A 20228-nucleotide genomic window follows, 5' to 3' on the forward strand; every position below is an offset into this window, starting at 1 on the left:
TACAAAACACGATAGGCGTGCTTTCGAAAGGACTCCCGCTCCGCAGAAAGGATATTCGCTCATTTTCACCACAAAACTCACCACTTCCGCTGCCGACATCGCTGATGTAGTGTGGAAGGCTTCCGTCCTGCTGGTACCGTGGCGGTGGTAGGTCAACTCCATCGATAAGGTACGTCGAGGCAGCCTTTTGGCGTGTTTCATCCTGCAGGAGTCAAAACAGTTGAGTGTAGCATCATGTTTTAGGAACAAAAATTGCATTAAGTTCTACCTACCATTCCATCTTGCTGACTGCCATCGTTCGAGTATGCGTCACTCTTCTCCGAGATGCTGGACAGCGTTTCACCCGTCACCGTATCATTGTACGAGCTCGGGGCGTACATTTCGAACGTTCCCGATTTGCTGCCCTGATTCGACGAGTCTGGCGGCGATGGAAATGGAAAGCAAATTAGCACCAAAGTAACAAATCATCGATGCTCATCGAGCTATTCGCGTTCCGGTTGTTCACGTGCTCACTCTTGTAATTATGATTCAATCGAAAGCAATGCTGCGGTTATTAAGCAGCAAACTCTGGCTACAAAATGCCTGCAGCGACCGATCAAAACCACTCAATCGTTCCGTGATTGATTGATCTGAAGATGCATCAGGTGCAAAAAAGGCTGGCCGAAGGCTAATGCAATGAACATATGAATCATTATCCTGCATCACTTCAAGCCATCATATTGCTCTTTGTGAAACGCATCGATGACATCGGTGGTGATGAGAAAGTTTAAATCATGATTGATATCCTTTTCGACACCTGCGGTCCTGCTGTGATCCTGCGACAGCTGCCGATTGCTGTAGAGCATACATGGCTGCAGATGCTTGATGGTTTGTGGTTTGATTTTAACGGATTAGCAGGTTGAGCCGGACGGCCGGAACTATGGCACAAGCTCGTTAAACAATAATCCAACGGCAATAATCGGCTTAATGCGTCATCGATGATCATTAAAAACAATTGCGTGCCGCCGTGGCCAACAACACGAAGGGGTTGCAGAATGCTGAATGATAATTAAAGCGTTCTACTTTCACTAAACAATGGGCTGCTACTTTAAATGATAATAAAATTTGCATAACATTATAAAACACACATACAAGCAAACGGTGCTACTATCCTTTTGGGGGGATAGCAAAAAGTTCCACATCGGCACATCGCATAACACCGAAACAGGATATTCTACTATAAGCCAATGTTAGAAAACACAGCAGCCGCGCTGTTGAGGTTGATTGTTAAGCGGTTTGGACAACAAATGCGATTTCGGCGATGCTGTTGCGGCACGTTTCCTGTGTGCGGCTTCAGAGTGCTGACAAACGAGCAGCTTTTCATGGGAAATGGGAAATAACAACAAAAAACACACAACAAAACACGAACACGGTGCTGCGCGGTCGCAAAGGCCATGTTGGGGGGGAGGTTAGTTTACCTTTGGAGCGCCGCTTCATGATAAACCACGCGACCAGCCCCGCATTGACGATCAGTAAACAGAGGCCGGCCAGCGCGATGCAGAACATCACGAAGCTCGGCAGTTCGGCTTTTTCGCTCAGTTCCGGTGGTACCGTTACCTCCGGGCCTGTCACCAGGAACACGGCGTATGTGTGTGTGTGTGTTCGGGATTTATGTTGTTGGCCCCCGCAGATGATGTCCAGTACGTTGTTCGGTTGTGTGCGAGTTTCCAGCAGCAGCAGCAGCAGCAGTAGCCAGTCAGCAGCCGAACGATGAACGGCGAGCAAATGAAAAGGGAAGAAAAGCAAGAGAAAAACACGAGAAAACGTAAAGCCAAAATGGAACGGAAACGGTAAAGTAGCAGCAAGCAATAGCGAAATAAAATTGGATAATTTATGACCAACATATTGAAGGATGGCAGCGAAACAGCGAGCAACAACGTTCAATCTGGTTCTTTCCGATTAAAAATGATCTTCATAATTGAAATGAACCGAATGCCGTATGTACCACCGAAAAGCTGAAACAAATTGATGGAAAAGAAGCTGACTTAACACCAAATACGACGGGAAGCAGCTGAAATGCGGACAGCAACTCACAAAACCATTAACAATCTCTACATCGTATTGTACTACTGTATCAAAGTTTTGTAAAACGGGATAACAAAAACGCAGCATGAAACATGGTAACGAACATGCAATTCCTAGAAGCAAACGAACTGTTCTTTTCTCACACACACACACACGCTGAGAAAAGCTCAATCCAATGCCAATCAGGCAAACTTCGCGAGAAAACAAAAACAATTAAGCACTTAACTATCGCGGCGAGTAATTAAGCCACCGAAACGTGAAGTGCAATCGCTTCGCTCAAAAGTCCGCTCAGTCGATTAAAACCATATCCACTGCAACAACTCTGCGAGCACCATCTGCTATTGCTGGTGGTGCCAGTAATCGCCTCCCCACGAAAGTAGCAGACAAAACAATTTGTGCAGCTAGATGGATCCTGTGGCCAAGAACCACCAACCAAGACGTTGACCGAGCATTCCAGTCCACGAGTGAAGATATTAAAAAACGATTAACAACAAATCCTCGGCCGCGAGGAAGAGGACAGAAAACAAGAGCGAGCGAGAAACGCGAAACCGGAAGCGAGCGCGCGCGATGGTGATGGTGGGTGAATTGCATTACCGACGCTTCCCCGGTCGGTGTGGAGCTTACGGCGTGGAGTGACCGCGGCGGGCGTCTGCTGGCTACCGATGCGTCGATAGAGACAGAAGCCGATCAAAAGGATGTTGAGCAGCACGAGCCCAATGCCGGCGGCGATGCCCGCAGCGAACAGCACAAATCCGGACGGAGCCTGCGTGGCCTGGTTGGCGTTGGCGGTCGTTGGCTGATAGGAGAAGGATTCCATCGAGGAACCACCGGAAAGGTATTCTGGGGGCCGGTGGTATGTGGCGGAACGGAAGAACAACGGATGAAGAGAGAAGATTGGTTAGTTCGCCCTTTGCCTAGACGTTGGTGGATTGTTGGATTTCCAAAAGTAAAGCCGCCCCGCCCGGACAGGACCTCGAGTTCTGTGATGTCCGTCCGTCGTAGTGTGGGGAGGAGCGAGCAGAAACCATGGATGGATTGAAGGCGAGGCAGCGACCGACCGACCAAGCGACCGACCATGGGTTTTTGGGATTAATTTCAATTTTAATTAAAAAACGTCGACGTAATTCTGCGAGAAACGCGAGGTTCCGAGCTTTTCCATCCATCCATCCATCCATCCGATGGATTCCATCGCTGGAATAGAAGATAAGAAGTTCCGGAGCATCTCTCTACCCACGCAGTTCACAGCAGATCACCGATTAAAGCGTTGTTTACCTCGTGTTTGAGCTCGCGTCACATCCGGTAGAAAGCTGCTGCTCCCCAGCACGTTGCTGGCCATCACCGAGAACAGGTACATCGTATCACTCCGGAGTCCGGTCAGTGTGAGTTGGTGGACATTCGGTGGCACATCCTCGTACCGGTACCGCTCACTGTTCGCTTCCCGATATCGGACGCGAAAGGTCGATCGATGACCACCGTCGAAACCCGGTGTCCAACCGAGGGTGACCGTGCTGTGGGTGACGTTAAGTACGGCCAGTGTGACCGGTGGTTCCGGAGCGGACTTCACGTCCAACCGACCGGTACCACGGCCTACACCGAGCTCATTCTCCGCACGACACTCGTACTCGCCATAATCCGTGGCCGCGGTCCGTTCGATCAGCAGCACGGATTCGTACGTTAACGGATCGAGCTGCCGTTCGGTGGCCATGTATTTGGCCGTTTGGTTAACGCGCAGTTCGGCACCGTTGCGGAACCAACGGAAGGTGGGTCCGGGGGCGGCTTTCACGCGGCACGGCAGCTCGGCCCGTTCGCCGGAACCGGCCGCACCGCGTAGCGTGGCCGTCGATTGGTCGATCTCTGGTGCGACTGTATGGGAGATAGAGAGAGAGAAATGAAATTGAAAGTGAATTGAAATTGTCATAAAATTTAGTTAAAAGCGAGCGAAAGGAGCATGAGGTAAACATAAAGATGTCGGTATACGAAAGCAACTTGCATTTGCGCTCTCTGCCATTTATTGTTGTGGAATTTATTTGTTTTATGTTTTCTTGTTTGATCCTTGTACCGAAGTAGTAATGCAAGAATGCTTTCCAATTTAATGTCGGTCTTATTGGCAATGGAACAGGACTTGGGATGGATTTAGAGAGAAAATTTAAAAGGTCCAGAAGTTTAACAGAATGTTTCTAACACAGTACCGGATGGAACTGGATGTTTTCTTTTCTTTTACATTAAAGCAAGGATATAAAATATTATTTCAACTGATTTTTGAAGCCACAATTGGATTTGAGACAACATAGAGCACAGATAGATTTACTCAAAACATAACAAAAATTGAAAAAAATTAGGAGCATATAAACATTAGCTAGTAATTGCCAAGAAGCCAAAATGTAATAGCGAAGTAAAGAAATAATATGACAATAAGAGGCTTAAAATACACAAAAAACAGCCAAGGTTAGTAATAAGAAAGCGACGAAAAACACATAAGCAATCACGTAGTGCTACTCAACACAATGGACAATAAAAGTATGACAAAAAACATGATAAAATCATGATCAGAAAACTGCAAGTTAACAGAGTGCATAGTACAATGGTAAACAGAAGGTAGAGGAACAGAAAAAGAAAAATCAAAACCCGAAAGGACCTACACTTGACAATCAGCAGCACGTCGCGAGCGGAGGGTGGTTTGCCACCGCCGCCGCCGCCGGCGCCAGCGGGAACCCGGTTGTCCGCGATGCACCGGAAATTGCCCACGTCGTCCCGGTGTGCATCCTTCACCAGCAGCGTGCTCGTTCCGTTAACATAGGTCGTTGACGTTTTCAGTGCCAGGTCGTAGCCGGGCCGCTCCCAGCGAATGTGCTCCGGTGTTAATGGCTTTCCTGGGTTTGCGAATGGAAATGGAATAGTGTTACGCATACATGCACATACGTGTGTGCGCGCGCGCGCGTTATGACATACGGGGTAGAGAGAAGGGAAGGAAGGGAGGGGGGGGGGAACTCTGACACACCAAAGGCCTGTGAATGCGTTGCGTGAATAGCGAGAGAGAGAGCGCACCGATTCTTCATTTTGTTTTTTGTTTTGTTTCTGTTTGTGTTTTGGTTCCACAGAGCAACCAAGACGAGCCTCAGCAGCAACAGACCGACATGTGGCACTGGGCGGATGCTGGTGAATGGATTCCTGGAAACTTCTATGTCCGTGCCGGTCCCCAGCCTGCTATCTGCCTAGCAACGCCAGTGGAGTGATGGTGGTGTTTGCACTCCGGCGTAGCGTACTGTGTGTTAGTTTCCTGGCAATGGCAATGCGATGCGTTTTCACGAGATTTTTCGTTTCTATCGCGGTGCGGGAAAATGCGTGTTATTCTGGCATTTCCATCGTCACATTTTCCTTCACCACCTTTCGTTCATCACGTTTTTTTTCGTTCATTCCGTTACGAAACCTAGTGTGTTCTGTCTGCTAAAGCCAACGCGATGACGGCACCCAGTGACTCCGTGGTAGTAGGCCATGAACCTAGGACATTACTGTGCACACCAGGCCCGGACAGGAGCCTTTGTTTGCGCGGGTCATTGCTCGAGCGGTTCGCAAAAGGGCAGGTTCGTGCCAAAGTGCTTGTCATATTGCCACGACACCCCACCACCCGCCAAATCCAAGTGTGCTCTGGACCGGATGGAATGAAAATGGCCATACGCGGAACGCAAATGGCACCACCGGTGATGCAGTCTCTGCAGACTCTCACTTAACACACCGGGAACCGGTCTAATGAACGGGGCGAGCGGTTGTGGTCATGTTCGCTGGATACACGCTATACAGCTTCCACAAAGGGCCAATCCGGACGAGCTGGAACTAACGCACCACCAACCGACCAAATGGCATTCCGGAATAGAGGAATTGGCAATTGCAACTCCAGCCGGGCTGGCAACTACGCGGCTTTTCTAGGGCAATTCCAAAAAAACCGGGGCAACGACAGCAATAGAGTGCACGGAGAGCAGCGATTCTGACTACCTTTTGCGGAATGGTCAGTTCAGCTTTTTTGAATGTTTGTTTTTTTTTTATTCAAGGTAAAGGATGTAAAGTGCTGCCAGTATGCCAATATGTCCAGTCCAGTCCAGTAGTGGGTTTTAAAGAAGAAAAACAAAAATTCTCCGGACTCTGAATTTATTAGCTTTACACAAATAGCTCTGCGGTGGTGGTGGTGGTGGTAGCACGCAACCAAACGCTAGTGGCAGCAAAAATCACCGGTTTTCGGGGTTGAGCTCTATTTGCACTTTTTATGCTTTTTAACCGAACCGAATTATGCATGAAAGCGTGTACGAGCGGGTAAAGAGCACTCTTTCCATTTCGAAAAAACGCCGCTTCGCTTTATTCAAAATATATTTAATGTGGATCGTATTTGAATTTGGAGAAGTAACAGTTATAGCAAACAAAAACAGAAAACGAAAAAGAAAAAGGGACGCGATCAACTCCCGGACAGCGTTATATGTGCAATCAGCCACCCGGTCAACCGGCCAATATAAAGCTCATATTCCCTTTTTGGAATCATCAAAATTTCATATATATATTTCCCCCGGCAACCGGTCTAGCTAACCGGTCCGTAAGTCCCAAATGGTAACGAAACATTCACACAGACACACAGACACACATACGTGTATTTACTTACCATCGACGGTGCAGTTGAGCGTTGCGTTTTCGCCCGGATTTACGATTACGGGCTCGGAGACGGCTTTTATCGTCGCAGCATCTGTCGATGAAAAAGAGGCAGAAGGGATTACAAAACGGTTTACAGGCAGCAGCAGCAGCAGTCGCAAGCAAAGTGTGTGTGTTGATTATGCAAATGTACGCGTACGTATTCCCCCAGGAAAAAAGACGCCGCCTTCTGTGTTTCCTGTAAGATCGTCGACGCATGAATTGTTTTTATTTAATTCTTCAAACAGTTGATATTCTACGATTCTAAGACATCCAAGTCACCACCAAGACACCGGCATCACCAACCAACCCTGGATGGCCTGAGCGCATTAAAATCAATCAACCCGTTTGAGGAAAAACTTTACCCCTGATGGCAATCAAGCGAACTAAGCGTTCGAAGCCAACGAACAACGGCCAACTTTTGCCTTTCCACCTCCGGAAGCAACCGACGAAACTCTTCCACCTGTACCGAAACGCTAGGCACGAACTTTCTTGGATGAAACGTGGAGCAGCTCGTATATCCTTTTTTAACAAGACCGCATGGCATGGGCGGTAGAAGGATGTCCGGCCTGGACCAGGAATGCGGATACCATCCCAGCAGGTACAACACCAGCAGTCAAATGCAACTTGAGAAGGATCTTGCTCCTCTGCCCAATCGACTTACGTCGAGTTTGGAGTTCGTCTCGGGAGAGAGAGAGAGAGAGAGCTCGAGAACAAACAAAAACCCCGACGTGTCCAACAACTGACTGCAACTTCCCTCTAGTCTCTAGTTTCCCTTGTCGATGGTCGCTCCAAATGCACCCTGCTGGTGCAGCTGGTGAGTGAGTGAGCATCGAAGGCATACCTTCGAGTATCTCGCAGCACCAGCATCGCTGATTACGTCAATTGGCTGAATAGTTCTCTCCCGGTATGTGTGAAAAGTTTATACCAGAAACCGGGGGGATCCTTTTCTCGGAATACCGAACCGAACTCGGCCCTATGTGCTGCATGCGATGGGATGAGATCTTTTGTGCAGACACACGCAGACGTGCCTTGTTTTCTGGCGTGGAAAGAAGTTTAGTTGGGGATGCTTCGAAACAACGAGGTCTAACTACCGCGTCCCCTGAAGTTCGAGCTCGAGTGCAGCTCATCCTCTCTCTCTCTCTCTCTCACTCTTACGGTCTGTCCATCGAATGTCAAACGCGAAAACTGGATTTTCTCCAAAAACTTATTCGTACTTCCATTGAGGCGCCCAAGAGTCTTCAGGCGATGGCTTCTGCTTTGACGCTGGTGCTTTTGTTTCGTCGCTGGAGTTGGTGGATCCACGGGAACCGCCATTTTGCAAACCGATTGGATCCCCAATTAAAGGAGCGTTGATAGTACTCCAGTGTCCAGTGTCTTCAGTGCAGTTTCTCAAGGTCAAGCTCTCCAACCAAGGTCCAGATGTAGCTCGTATTGTTCGACATCGAGACAACGAGGTGACCGCCATTCTTGAGCACCCCGGGGGTATCATTGTTCCCATTGTTGGCCCCCCAAAAAACCAACACCACACACACGCACTAGGAGGGCGGGCGCATCGGTGCTCCCGTGGAAATAGATATAGTGTTTGTGGTTGACGTAGGATCAAAGTGTGGCAAATTCCTCTCCGATTCTGGCTACCTTTCACCTCACCATTCTACTGACCCCGAGGATCACATCGCATCACCTATCCACGCTCTGGTGTGCGTGGAATTTTGTCCCCCCCGCTGACAAAGCATTTCAACCACGGGACGCGTTTGAGGTCTCGAGGAAAGTAGCGGCAGCACCACACCGACGACACAAACCGACCGGGCGTTTTATTGATTTTCTGAAGCTGGTAATGGTGATGGCGGGGAGCCACAGAATACACGCTCCTGCCCCGGTAAACCCCAGGAGGTAATCATCATGTCATTGTCAACGCGCTATTGCGGTACATCGTCCACCGCCCGCCCGGCCGGCCAGTGAAGAGTAGCAGCAGCAGCAGAAATGGTGCGACAAATTTGGAAGCTTCCGATGGCGCTATCACGGAATCCCAACTCGGTGTGCGTGTGTGTGTGTGTGTGTGTGTGCCGGTGAGTACGGTTCGGATGAGAGGTTTTATTTCGCATCTATTCTGTCCTTCCACGAACTGGCACGACACGACCGGACGACCCCGGGACCATTGGACGATGTGTGGTATGTTCATTTCATTCAGCTTCCATTTGGTAAATTACTCTACCAAAAGCCGCTACCGCTCAGTCCCCCCCCACCGGGACTAGTATGTCCTTTTGTGGGGATCGGCCTCCTGTGGTTAGTTACAAATTACTTTAATTTTCTTCTCCGTTCAGTCTGCGTATTGCGTTGTTGCCTGTTATGTCGCCGGTGTTCGATAGTGGAAAACGGAAAGGGCACAAATTGTACATTACAGCAGCCAATCACATACTCGTCAAAGTATTTACAGTATATTCGTACTGAAGAAAAAAGGGTTGCTACTGATACGAGATCGTTTCGAGATCGGCAACAAAAAAACCGCTTCGAAGTAAAGAACAAGCTAATTGAAGTCCTTCAAGCTTCAAGTTGTGATGTTGTGTCATCGCGTTACAACCTCCCCGGTACTTGAAACCGTGTCTAACCCTCTTCAAACGCCAATCTCAAGAGCGTTGAGAACGGCGGAAATTGTGCTAATTTAAATGATTTCCACTCAACCAATTCAATCTCAACACCTTCACGACAGTCTGTGGAAGGGCCGATGACGTTTCCCTTTCGTTTGACACGATTGATTACGTTTGCCGCTGACAGGATGCGGTCGATTGAAAGCGGGGCGCTCCCCTACCAGGGGACTTCCGTTTGGAGCAACAAAAAAAAACCAAGAGGAAACCTCGAAATAGTCGGCGACTAATTTGAAGTGTGGCTGTCCTTGTGGGGTCTGTGGTTCAATTAGCCAATCACACGTTCACCCGTGGACCAACGCTAATGAAACATGATGATTCCGGCCAAATGCTATGATTGATGGCAGAACGTAATGAATACTGATTATGGGTTTCCTTTCACTCATTCATTCCCGGACGCGATGTACGTTCGAGAGGTCTGAGTATTCGACAACAGCAACAACCAGTGATGGACCGACAACTGGTAGCGGCGACCTCGAACGATCGCACGAATCGCAGGACACTTTTAATCCATTATTTACGGACCATTTGTTGGGTCCCGGATGGGACATTCGCGTTTACATAGACAACTTCGACGAATTCGTCGTCGAGGACCGTACCCGGTACCGACCTATTCCGAATTCGAATCGGGAAAAGGATCAATTCGAGGTCCGGAAACTAGGCACCAGGAAAGGACATTTTGACCCGCGACCCGCCTCCCAAAATGCGCTACGCTTGGTGATTGTTTCGGCTCAATGTCTTCATTCCCGGGGCCATTCCAAAATCACTTCCATACGAGTTCCAGCTGCCATAGCATGAGCCCAGCCCTGGGCCTATACGTCACACACACACGCACAGACACTTTCACACGCGAGTGATTGATGGTTGGATATAAAACACTAATTTCATCAAATAAATCACACATTATATCTCGTCCACGCACACTCGAAGCACTCGCTTCGACACCGCGTGTAAGAGAGAGCGCCCCTGAGCTGAGTCTGAGCTCGAGTTTGTGCGAGTTTCTAGCGTGACCAACTGCTCGAAAACGCACCATAGACCAGCCGGCAATGCACGATGCGAATGAATATGTTGGTAGAATTTATGACTTATACCGTCCCCGGACCGGTATACGGCAGGCAGCGTTATGGTAAAGGGACCCTGTAACGGGGCCATTTTTCTAATCTATTTGCGCTACGGTGCCTTCAGCCGTGCGACAGCTGGCTAGCGAGCGTTCCAGGGGATGGTCATGTATTAGATGCTGTCGGTGCTGCTGCGGCTGCTACTCGGTTTAGTGTTGATGATGTTGCAAAGACTCGTCGTGGAAGAGACATTTTAACGGCGTTTGTTCTCCTGACTGTTGGCTTTTATCAGGTGTGTTGTAGTATTCGTAAATCTTTTGCACATTGATCGTGAATGTAATCTTTTAGGAAGCGGGTTAATTGTTTAATTTTTTGTCGATTTTTTTATAGTACTGTGTGCAATTGTTTGGAACAAGCGAAGCAAAACTGACCAAGGAATTGATTTAAAAAAATGGCTCAATGCAACTGGCATATTTTTAACGATCATCAAAAATCATGCGTTTTGAAAGTCAATGTCCATCGTATTAACAATTATCCAAACTCATTTTGTTAATAAAAATCGAATAGTGATAAAATTGAAAATTTAAAAAATGTAAATCAACCTAAAATAGAATATGTTTCAAATGATCCAGCAGAAAGCAACGATGTACACTGAAAAAAGGACATTTTTGCAGGCAGAACTTGTTCAATTTGATGCCATTTCACTTAGTTTAAAGTTAAAAAAATTTCAAAAACAATCCTCAAAAATAGGCCTGTTACTTTGATGAAAAAAAATCCTTAAGACAACCACGGAGTCGAGCATTATGGTTGAAGCAAAACGAAGCGAAAAGCACTCCCGATTTCCCAGAGTTCAGATTCCACTACCAAATGGAATCACTGCCCAGTGCCATTACTCTCGTCGGTCGGTCGGTCGGTCGTGGACACCACGTTGGTAGCAGCATCCCAACACAACATACACAACCACACCCCACGATATGTTACTTACACTTGACCTGCACGGTGATATTAATCATCGCCGACCCCTGGGAGTTGATGGCTTCGCATGTGTAGATGCCGGCATCGGTTCGCTTGAGCCGGGTAATGTTAAGGATCGGTCCCTCGGAGACGATTCGCGGTACACCTGCAAGTGAGCAACAGACCAGACCACCAGACCATCGCCCAGATCAGATTGAAGTGCAATTGTTCCGTTCACCCCCAAAAACACTAACACCACCACCATCAGCAGCGTGCAACACGAACAGCAAATCAGATTTCGGGGCGAGAGAGGCACCGGAGTGAGATTAATCGGACAGATTATCTTAATGGAGCATGCGGTCACGTGCTCGTTCCCGGGGGGTTTTCCCGGGCGGTCAGCGCAACAACAACCAGAAGGTCCATCATTAGCTCCGCTGCGTTTTCACTCCGCACTCGGACCTGGAGTCCTGGGTCCTGGGTGGTGGTGTTTGTGTTTCGAGAGGCGAGAGGCGTGTTTCGACGAGACCTACCGGACTCGGCTATCGGTTGTCCATCCTTGGTCCAGGTGTAGGCGATCGAACCCGGGTTACCGTTGGCCACGAGGGCAACGGTCAGCGGTTCACCGGCAACGCCCGTCACGGTTGTCGCTGCCGGTGCTGCAAACTTTGGTTCGTCTGCAAAACAGGAAGAAGCATAAACAACGAGGTAGACGAGAATGGTGTGCGAGTGTGTGTGTGCGCGTGTTGGTGAGAAAAAGGGCAGGGCAAGTCGCTCGTTGGCGCGTGAATGTGTGAAAATTGGATTTTTCCCATTCGACTCCCCTACCCGCTGTTATACCCGCGGATATACCTACATAGTACTTGCAAATTGACAGCTACATTGATGCTCCGCTGTAATACCTCGTTCGAGCTCTGACAGGTGTAGACGTGGCCGTTCATATCCTGCGTGATGTTCAGCTTCAGCTCGAGCGACGACACCGTACCACTCCAGAGGCCCGGCTTCGATACACCGTTCGAACCTGCCAGAGAGAGAGACAGAGGTTTTGCGATCGGAATTAGTACTTTAGTCGTGCGGTGGGGGATTTTTGAGGTAGGAACGAGTGAATAGAGGAGAATCACTTTCACGCGCAAGAAGGAAGAGGAATGAGCTGCGGATGAGTTGCGTAAATTCTTGCCTGAATTCCATTATCGGCAGAAGACCGTTGAGAGCTTCCCATCCCTCGGTTCAGTGCAGGTGACTACTAAGGTGACAGGGAACATGTAAGCCTCGGTCTTGGCAGCCGGTAGCAACATGAAGGTTGTTGCCTCCGTACCGCATACATACATCGCGGTGCGTGTTGTGTTGTGCTATGGAATCGTTATGGAATCGTTAGAATATGTCTTCCGAAGCACGTTCTTGTCAAACACGGTATTCAACATTCTCAACTCATTTGCTCGGATCGGATAAGCGTCTGAGCGGTCTGGTTATTGGCACTCTTCTCGATGGTTGCCATGGCAACAGACACAGTGTACCAGGACTAGAGCTCCAAAAGTAAAGTTTAAGTAAAGTAGTGCAACTTTAAATCTTCATTAGCAAGTTTTATGGACGTGTCAAGCTCCGACCAAAGGAATGGCGAAGAGAAAATCTTCACCGGAGGATTTGTCAGACTTCTTCCTTATCCCAAAAAAGAAAAGTACAATATCCTCCATCCAAGATTTACATGAATTTACAATGAAGCAATACATTCCAGCTGTGTAAAAGTACTTCGACGATATCGACCAACCAAACCTACCTTCCAGTGGCAGCCCTTGGTACCACCAGGTTATCTTCGCCGGTGGATTACTGGAACTGGAGTCGCACACCAGCGTGGCCTCGATGCCCGGTCGCAGCTCGCTCGGTTCGATGCGTACCTTGGCCGTATCCGGTGCAACTGCAGAAGAGAGAAACCGGGATATGAAATCGATCCTCGATGGTAGCGCCCCTCTTACGGCGTCTACTTACATTGCACCGCAAGGACCTTCGTTTCGAACAGTGGAATCTCGGTGGCCGAATTGTGAGCCTCACACCGGTACCGGGCCTGATTGTCGGTGACGTTCGTCAGGATCGACAGCTCGGCCGTTACCGATTGGTCCGCCACCGTCGTCGTTTTGCTTACCGATTTGATCTGCAAAGAGCAAGAGAGAGAGCGAAAAATAAGTGGAGTGTTGCGGTGCGGTGCGAGAAGAGTGTTTCTTATAAAAATTCATGAACTTGTACGCGATTGTGAGATGCGAACAGCGCTGCATACACCGGAGAATACAAACGATATCGAACGAAGAGCGGGTATTATCGGGAATCCTGTGGAACGTCGATAACGAAGTCGGCATCATGCCATCACGCACACGCACACGAAACGACACGACGGAACGGAACACTCGAGCGGTAAGGTACCTCGAGAGGCGTGCACCGTAGGGCAGCGGCCCTGCGCTCCGGAGGCAATGAATTTTGAATTAGTTATGAGCATATGAAATGATATTAATCATCTCACTTCTGATATGGGGCGCGCGCTGTAGGGCGTACCGTGTACCGAGCCATGACCCGAGGGCCACTGTCGAGTGTAAACTTTGTGAGGCGGAGAACGAAATTGGATTGGAATCGTCGCCGCCTTCTATGTTCATTCTACATGGGAAATGTTGTCTGAAGAGTTTGCATTTTGTAATCGGAAGGAATGCAGAAGAAGATGCAAAGTAAAGGCGTTGAAATAGCGTTGGAGGTGGTATGATTTCGATTAAATTGGATTCTGAAAGCAACGAGCAACACACCCGCCACGTTTCGGTATCGGTTATGACGTCATACTGACTGCTAGCTGACCGTTTTACTTAAACAAACGAAGAAGCAATACATCTAATGCATCGGTCCAACGAACGGAAGGATAAAATCAAATGTTATCAATTTGCAAATGCACACAATATCGAACGGCAAATGGCTGCTGTACCCTTACCCCGTGCGTATCATGGCCTTCAGGCTTCGCTTATATGGTTGGTTAAACCGACATAAAAGCGGAAAATCATTGAGAATTTTCACGATCACACGAGCCATTGTATTCTGCTGCGCTTTTCCGCTTTTATGCGTCAGCGCGTAAACCGGATCCAACATTTCGGAGCGGGGGGGTTTACTCCAAGTTTCACGGGACAGAAGATGAAGAAGCAGAAGCCGAAAAGGACGACAAAAGGACGACCCCCCATTTTCGTTTGGGGGCCTTTTATCGGCCAATCAGGCGGTCGTTGGTCCCACCAAAAAGCCCAAGGTCAAAAGCTCAAGAGCGTGCGCGTGTGTGTGTGTGTGTGTGTGTGGATTGAGTGGACACACGGGGCATACAAGCGCCGGCAGGTTTAGTTAGCAGGTTTAATACCATTCAATCACACGCGGCACATACTCGCCATGCCCGAGCAAAGAGGACGCCTATAAAGTGGAACGGATTTGCAATGATCCGGAATAGGAAGAAGAGAAGAAGGATGTGCCAAAGGGGGCTACGCCGTAATGGCGTAACTATCTCACTGCCACTCACCGTCGAACCGTGCACCGTGCATGTATCGGTGATGATGAAGCCGGGAACGGGAACAACGGCAATGGGAACTCAATAAGCCGCAGAAGAAGCAGCTGGAGGCAAACAAAGACACCGAAAGGCGTCTCGAGGGGAAGGAAAGGGTGTGCAAGAGTGAGGATCAAATTTTCGCTTTTATCAATCACGACCAGCGCCCGTGGTATTGATCATCTGCGAGAGAGCGAGAGAGAGAGAGAGGAAGCACTTCCGAAGCGATCCACGACCGCGCCTTCTCCCTAGGGGTATGAAGGGGGTCATAAAAGCCTCGCCGGCCTTCTCGCGCCAGGGGCTTCCATCTTGGCCTTTTGGGCCCTTCCCGAAGCTTTAATAAATAAGGAATCCAAAAATCCGCCATCCGGAGGCGGAGTAAAGTGCAATGAAGCGCGAGCAACGATGTCCTTATGGCTCGCTCCTGAGCGAGCGTCTTGAATTCACGGCTGGACACACCACGGGTGCTGCTGGTGGTGGTGGTTACGATCGTCTTTAAAACCCATCAACACGCAAACTCACGCAACCGACCGAGGCCAACGGGCAATCATAACGACCGATATTGTTTATTTTATTGTTATACATATTTATGGATCGGCATGAAATAAATTAAAATTTAATGTCCCCTTTTGTTGTTGTGTCCCCCTCACTACACACTCACGCGCCACGCGCGCACACTACCATGTCTTATCTTTTTATCATTGGAATGGCGTGCGCCTTGATCTTTTCGCTTTTCGATTTCGCGCGAGCGCCACTCGAGTAGCGCAATAAAGCATTCATATCGCACCACGACGAGCAACCTGAACCGTCGAACTGAGACCGTCGACTTATCGACCTCTTATCGATGGAGCATACCGCACGGAAAGGTAGCACTCTCTCAACTCAGGAGGTCTCTTCTGGTGGCAAATAGAGACCACCAGCAGCAGAACCATCGAAGCGGAGAAACCAAAATCCAATAAAATTTGTTCGATTCGCCTGACCGGCGACCGGCGTACCGCAAGTGGCCACGGCACAAGGACATTCCTTTCCTGCCCGCAGATGTTGCTTCTACTACTGCTGCTGGTGTTGGTGCTGCGTGAAACCGAAACCGGGTTTCGAAAGGAATTCAATTTAAGCGTTTGTTATCGAGGATATTATTCTTCCGCGTGTGACTTTGATTGTCTCCGGTGGCGCACAAGCGATCCAGGTCCAGGTATATGTGTAGGACACCGGACACCGGTGGGAACTCAAGGCGGCACCGCCTTCTTTTAGTCCCTTTGGCGTCTTGCGCCATTGGTCATTGATTTATGGGAAAATATTTTAATAAACTTGGACCCTGGCGATCTGGAGCGTTGACTGGACATGGAACCGAAAAGGCTGGTCCTAAGCTAGGTTAGTTCCGGTGATTGCGAGTCCTGTTTGCACCATTTCACCCCACCCTTGAAGATTTATATGTTTTAATGCTTGGTGTTGCCCATTTGCTTTCAAAAGCGCCGCCAGCAGCAGCTTCAGGTTCGGTTTTTGGAACGGTCTATTTAATTGGAAATATATGGCCAAAGCGAATGTACACCACACAAGCCAAGCCAACCAGTGTGTTTCTTTGTTCTGTACACTTACCTTTTTGTCGTTCTTGTACCACGTTAGCATTGCCAGCGGATTACCACCGGACGATACGCACAGCAGCTTCAATCGAGAGCCCGCGGGAACGACCGAACCTTCGCTGTACCCGGAGATAATCGGTGGCCCAGGAGGAACTGTAATGAAGCGAAGCATGAATCATTCATGAATATGTATGTATTGGCACGACACGCTAGAAGGATATTAAACATGCGGTCGATCCGTTCGAATCCGTTCGCGGCTCTAAAACTATAAACGCGACTCTATCTCACGATAGCAGACACTCGAGATGCTCAGGAATAGAGTTTTCAAAGAAGCGTTTCCTCCGCACACTCGTTACGATCCGAAGCCTTCACTCGAAAGGCAATCGAATTTAGAGTAGAACAGAGAGTGAAGGCGCAAAATCGTTCGAGCTCTAATGGAGACCGTTTCCGAGGGAGAAGTGATTAAATGTTGGTTCAAAATTTTAATCAGCTTATCCTTTAAGCACTCGCGGCGGGCTTGTGGCTATGTGTATTCCTATTGCTTCTCACACTTCAGCTGCACGCACTCCCTGATAGTAAAACCGCGGCGAGGAAGGCAACGGCGCGTGCGAGCGTATCTAGGCCTCGTTTTTCCCACAATCGTTCATGGAGTCACTCGAGACTCTCGAGAGTCTTCTAGCAAGGCTAGGCCGAAAATTGGAAACGAAACCGAAGATTTTGAAACCGGCCCCCGGACGGTTGGTTCCAACTATTTTAATTAAAAGCCGGAACGCAACCGAAACTCCCGTTGTTGGCAGTAAAGTTTGTGGATTGAATTCCTTCGAGGCAGTCGCGGGGGATATTGAAACATTCGAACGAACAATCGGCCTGTGTGTGTAAATGAAATGTGGAATGGAGCACGTGGCGCCACCAGGCGTCTCCATCGCAACGCAACGCAACGCGTTCCCCCAGCAACTCGAGCAGTAGCCACTTCCGAATTGCCAACACACTTACGGCGTAGGCTGTGAGATGGATTGAGATAGTTCGATGTCAAAAGTGTGGACATAAATCTTCTCCACCGCCAAACAGTATTCGGTTTGCGGGACAGATCTCGGTCTGTCTGGCTGGCTGGCTGGCTGGTTTGTTGTCTTCCCCCTTTTTTGCGTCGGGATTGATTAAAGGATGAACATCGCCTCGCACGGAAGGGGCTTAGTTAAGTGGAGTAGAATGATAGATAAATTGTCACTTCATCTATCAACGGAGTCGGGCGAGGGAACAGAACAGATGCGCCTTCCAAATTGGGACCGCGTTGCTTCATAACCATCGTTGGCGCATTTCTCTCCAAAATAAACTTCGACATCTCGACGTCTCGACAGCACAACAACGAGAGAGCTGAACATTTTTGATTGGCGCTTCAAAAGTTCCATCTGGAACAATCGAATTCGTTTCGTGTTGTTGATTGAGTAAGCGAACCCTCCCTCATTCCCCCGCCCGTTGCTGCTAGCTGATTAATAAGCCGCCATTGTTGAAAGGTCGACGTTATCACGGCGGCGAAATTTCGAGCACAGCGTAATCCGATTTTGTTTTGCGATCGAACCGGTCCCCTTGGGATTCCTTTCGCCGATTGAGCGCCGCAACAGCCATTAGAGCGAAACGGTTGACATGCTGTTCAACGTTGCTGCTGTTGTTGTTTCAGGAGAAGCTGCTTGTCGCTTGGCACCAAAAGGATTTATGTTTCCGATTGTAGTCGCGCTTTAAAAGATGTTTATTAGCAGACTAGTATGACCCAGCGTGCGTCGCTACGCTTAAAAGAGGATGGTTATTTAAAATAGATGTTTTTTGAGTTGTTGCTTTCTTTGAGATTTCAGATTTCTTTTCTTTGAGATTTGGGTGCTATGCCTTCGGAAGGGAGTCACCTCGTTTTTAGAAGACTTTTGGCGTCGTAAAGAATTTAACCGAAAAGAGGAATTTTCTGTTCAGATTGCCCTTTATTCGCAAATATCCTGCCCTTTTACACCCCGGATCGGCCGGTGTCCCTCTTCGGAACATACATCCCATAACGGCTCATTTCTCCCATAACTTGTGTTGAGCTCCTAATGCTACCACCTGGAGTTAGGACCCCGCGCAAAAGCCCTCATGGAAATGTTAATGAGGTGTTAGTAATGTGTGTGTGCACATTTTGAATTTTTATACATAATTTTTTTATCTTTGATGAAATTTCGAAAATTCGAATTGTGCATATTGCCCCAGTATGCTTAAACCGGTTTTAGCTAAGCCTTCTAGGATAAAATTCCCATCAATTAAATTAATTCGCGCTGTCAACGCTCCCTGGCGCTCAGTATTGCAACTACTGTTCGGTGATTTAGTGGATTTTCAAAAAATCATTAAAAAATAACTGTTTGAGCTAGGGCTATGAAAATTTGAGAGTATTAGTTTTTTTGTATGAAAAATCTAAGAAAAATATCAAATCAAAGGTTAACAGAAAGTTACGGAAAATAATTTTTCTATTTTTTGAATAACTTAAGTAATGGGAATGAAATATAGTTTACATCCGATTCTGATACCTACAGAAGATACACACAAAGTTTGGTTCGAATCGGTTCAGCCGTTTCGGAGGAGTTTGGACACAAAAAAATGTGACACGAGATTTTTATATATATAGATGGTGCAAAGGTTTTGTAAGACAATACAAGCCACCGGGAGGAGGGGAGGCCTGGGTATGATTATGATGGACGTTAATTAGGCGTCGTGCTCGGTGCTGCAGATAATCGAGAACGCCGTACCGTGGTCCGGAATCGATGTTGAACCAATTACGTGAAACGCTGAACACTGCTGCTACTAAGCTGGTGCGCTCGAGTGTTTAAAGTTGAAGTTTTAGCAAGTTATGGGCGGACATTATGATTTATGCGCTGTTGGAATTTGGCTTTTGCGACTCATTGTTTACTGTGCACCGTCCGTGACAGCGTTTTGTTCAGTCTGCGATAAGAAATAGTCGGAGTATCATACAAAACTATTTTTAACACTTTAAAGGAGAAATTACGTCAAAAGAGGTTAACGATCATTTGAGAACGAAAAGACACAATTGTAAATATATTTTTGATTAAAAGCTCTGCGATGCGATGAACTGTTTTTTTTTGTCTATTTTAGATTGATTAATTATCGAAATACATAATACACTTGATAGTTTGAACATTCAGAATGAAGTTTTAACAAAACGATCCAAATAAATATAACTCTTTTAATCTCTCTTTTAATTCTGAAAGAAAACGTTATCTTTGATGTTAAGGCAGCGAACATAGGCTATCTAGAAATGCAAAAAAAAAAAACAAATCGTTTCTAGCAAGCAATCATTCCTTCTCATCTTTGAAGTTCTCCGGGGGTCAATTATGATAAATTTCCCCCAAAACTTCCAACCTAGTACCAGGTATTACTCAGAACCGCCCTCTTTGCCTTCACGCCTCATTACCAATCCTTCACGCGAACCGGAGGATCTGTCTCCGGTTGCCAACTGCTTCCCCTCCCCAGAATCGATAACTTGACGCTAATCCTTTCGGGGGCCAAACCGGTGGAAGAACTTGTTCCAAAACCAGCGACCATGGCGCTATGCTTGAAAGACTAACGATTCCAACGCTTGGCCAACAGGAGAAAGGAGAAGAGGGCGTCAACTCCAGTCAGCCAGCCTCATCAGTCAGTGTTTAGTAAACTTTTGCCACGGATCGTTGCACGG

General features: G+C 48.0%; 1 protein-coding gene across 1 annotated transcript in view; it reads right to left on the bottom strand.

Annotated features, from left to right (window-relative positions):
* LOC125956058 (nephrin-like) overlaps positions 1-20228 on the bottom strand; it is a 38046-nt gene that overhangs the window by 12967 nt on the left and 4851 nt on the right. Inside the window, 16 exon segments of the mRNA XM_049687539.1 lie at positions 82-202; positions 273-418; positions 1458-1604; positions 2659-2904; positions 3337-3939; positions 4704-4929; positions 7953-7972; positions 7975-8049; positions 11424-11558; positions 11923-12066; positions 12246-12410; positions 13164-13301; positions 13373-13521; positions 15347-15435; positions 16539-16675; positions 19199-19360. Of these exon segments, the coding sequence (XP_049543496.1) occupies positions 82-202; positions 273-418; positions 1458-1604; positions 2659-2904; positions 3337-3939; positions 4704-4929; positions 7953-7972; positions 7975-8049; positions 11424-11558; positions 11923-12066; positions 12246-12410; positions 13164-13301; positions 13373-13521; positions 15347-15435; positions 16539-16675; positions 19199-19360 (2703 nt within the window).

This window comes from Anopheles darlingi, chromosome 3, assembly GCF_943734745.1.
Source record: "Anopheles darlingi chromosome 3, idAnoDarlMG_H_01, whole genome shotgun sequence".
NCBI classification, from domain to species: domain Eukaryota; kingdom Metazoa; phylum Arthropoda; class Insecta; order Diptera; family Culicidae; genus Anopheles; species Anopheles darlingi.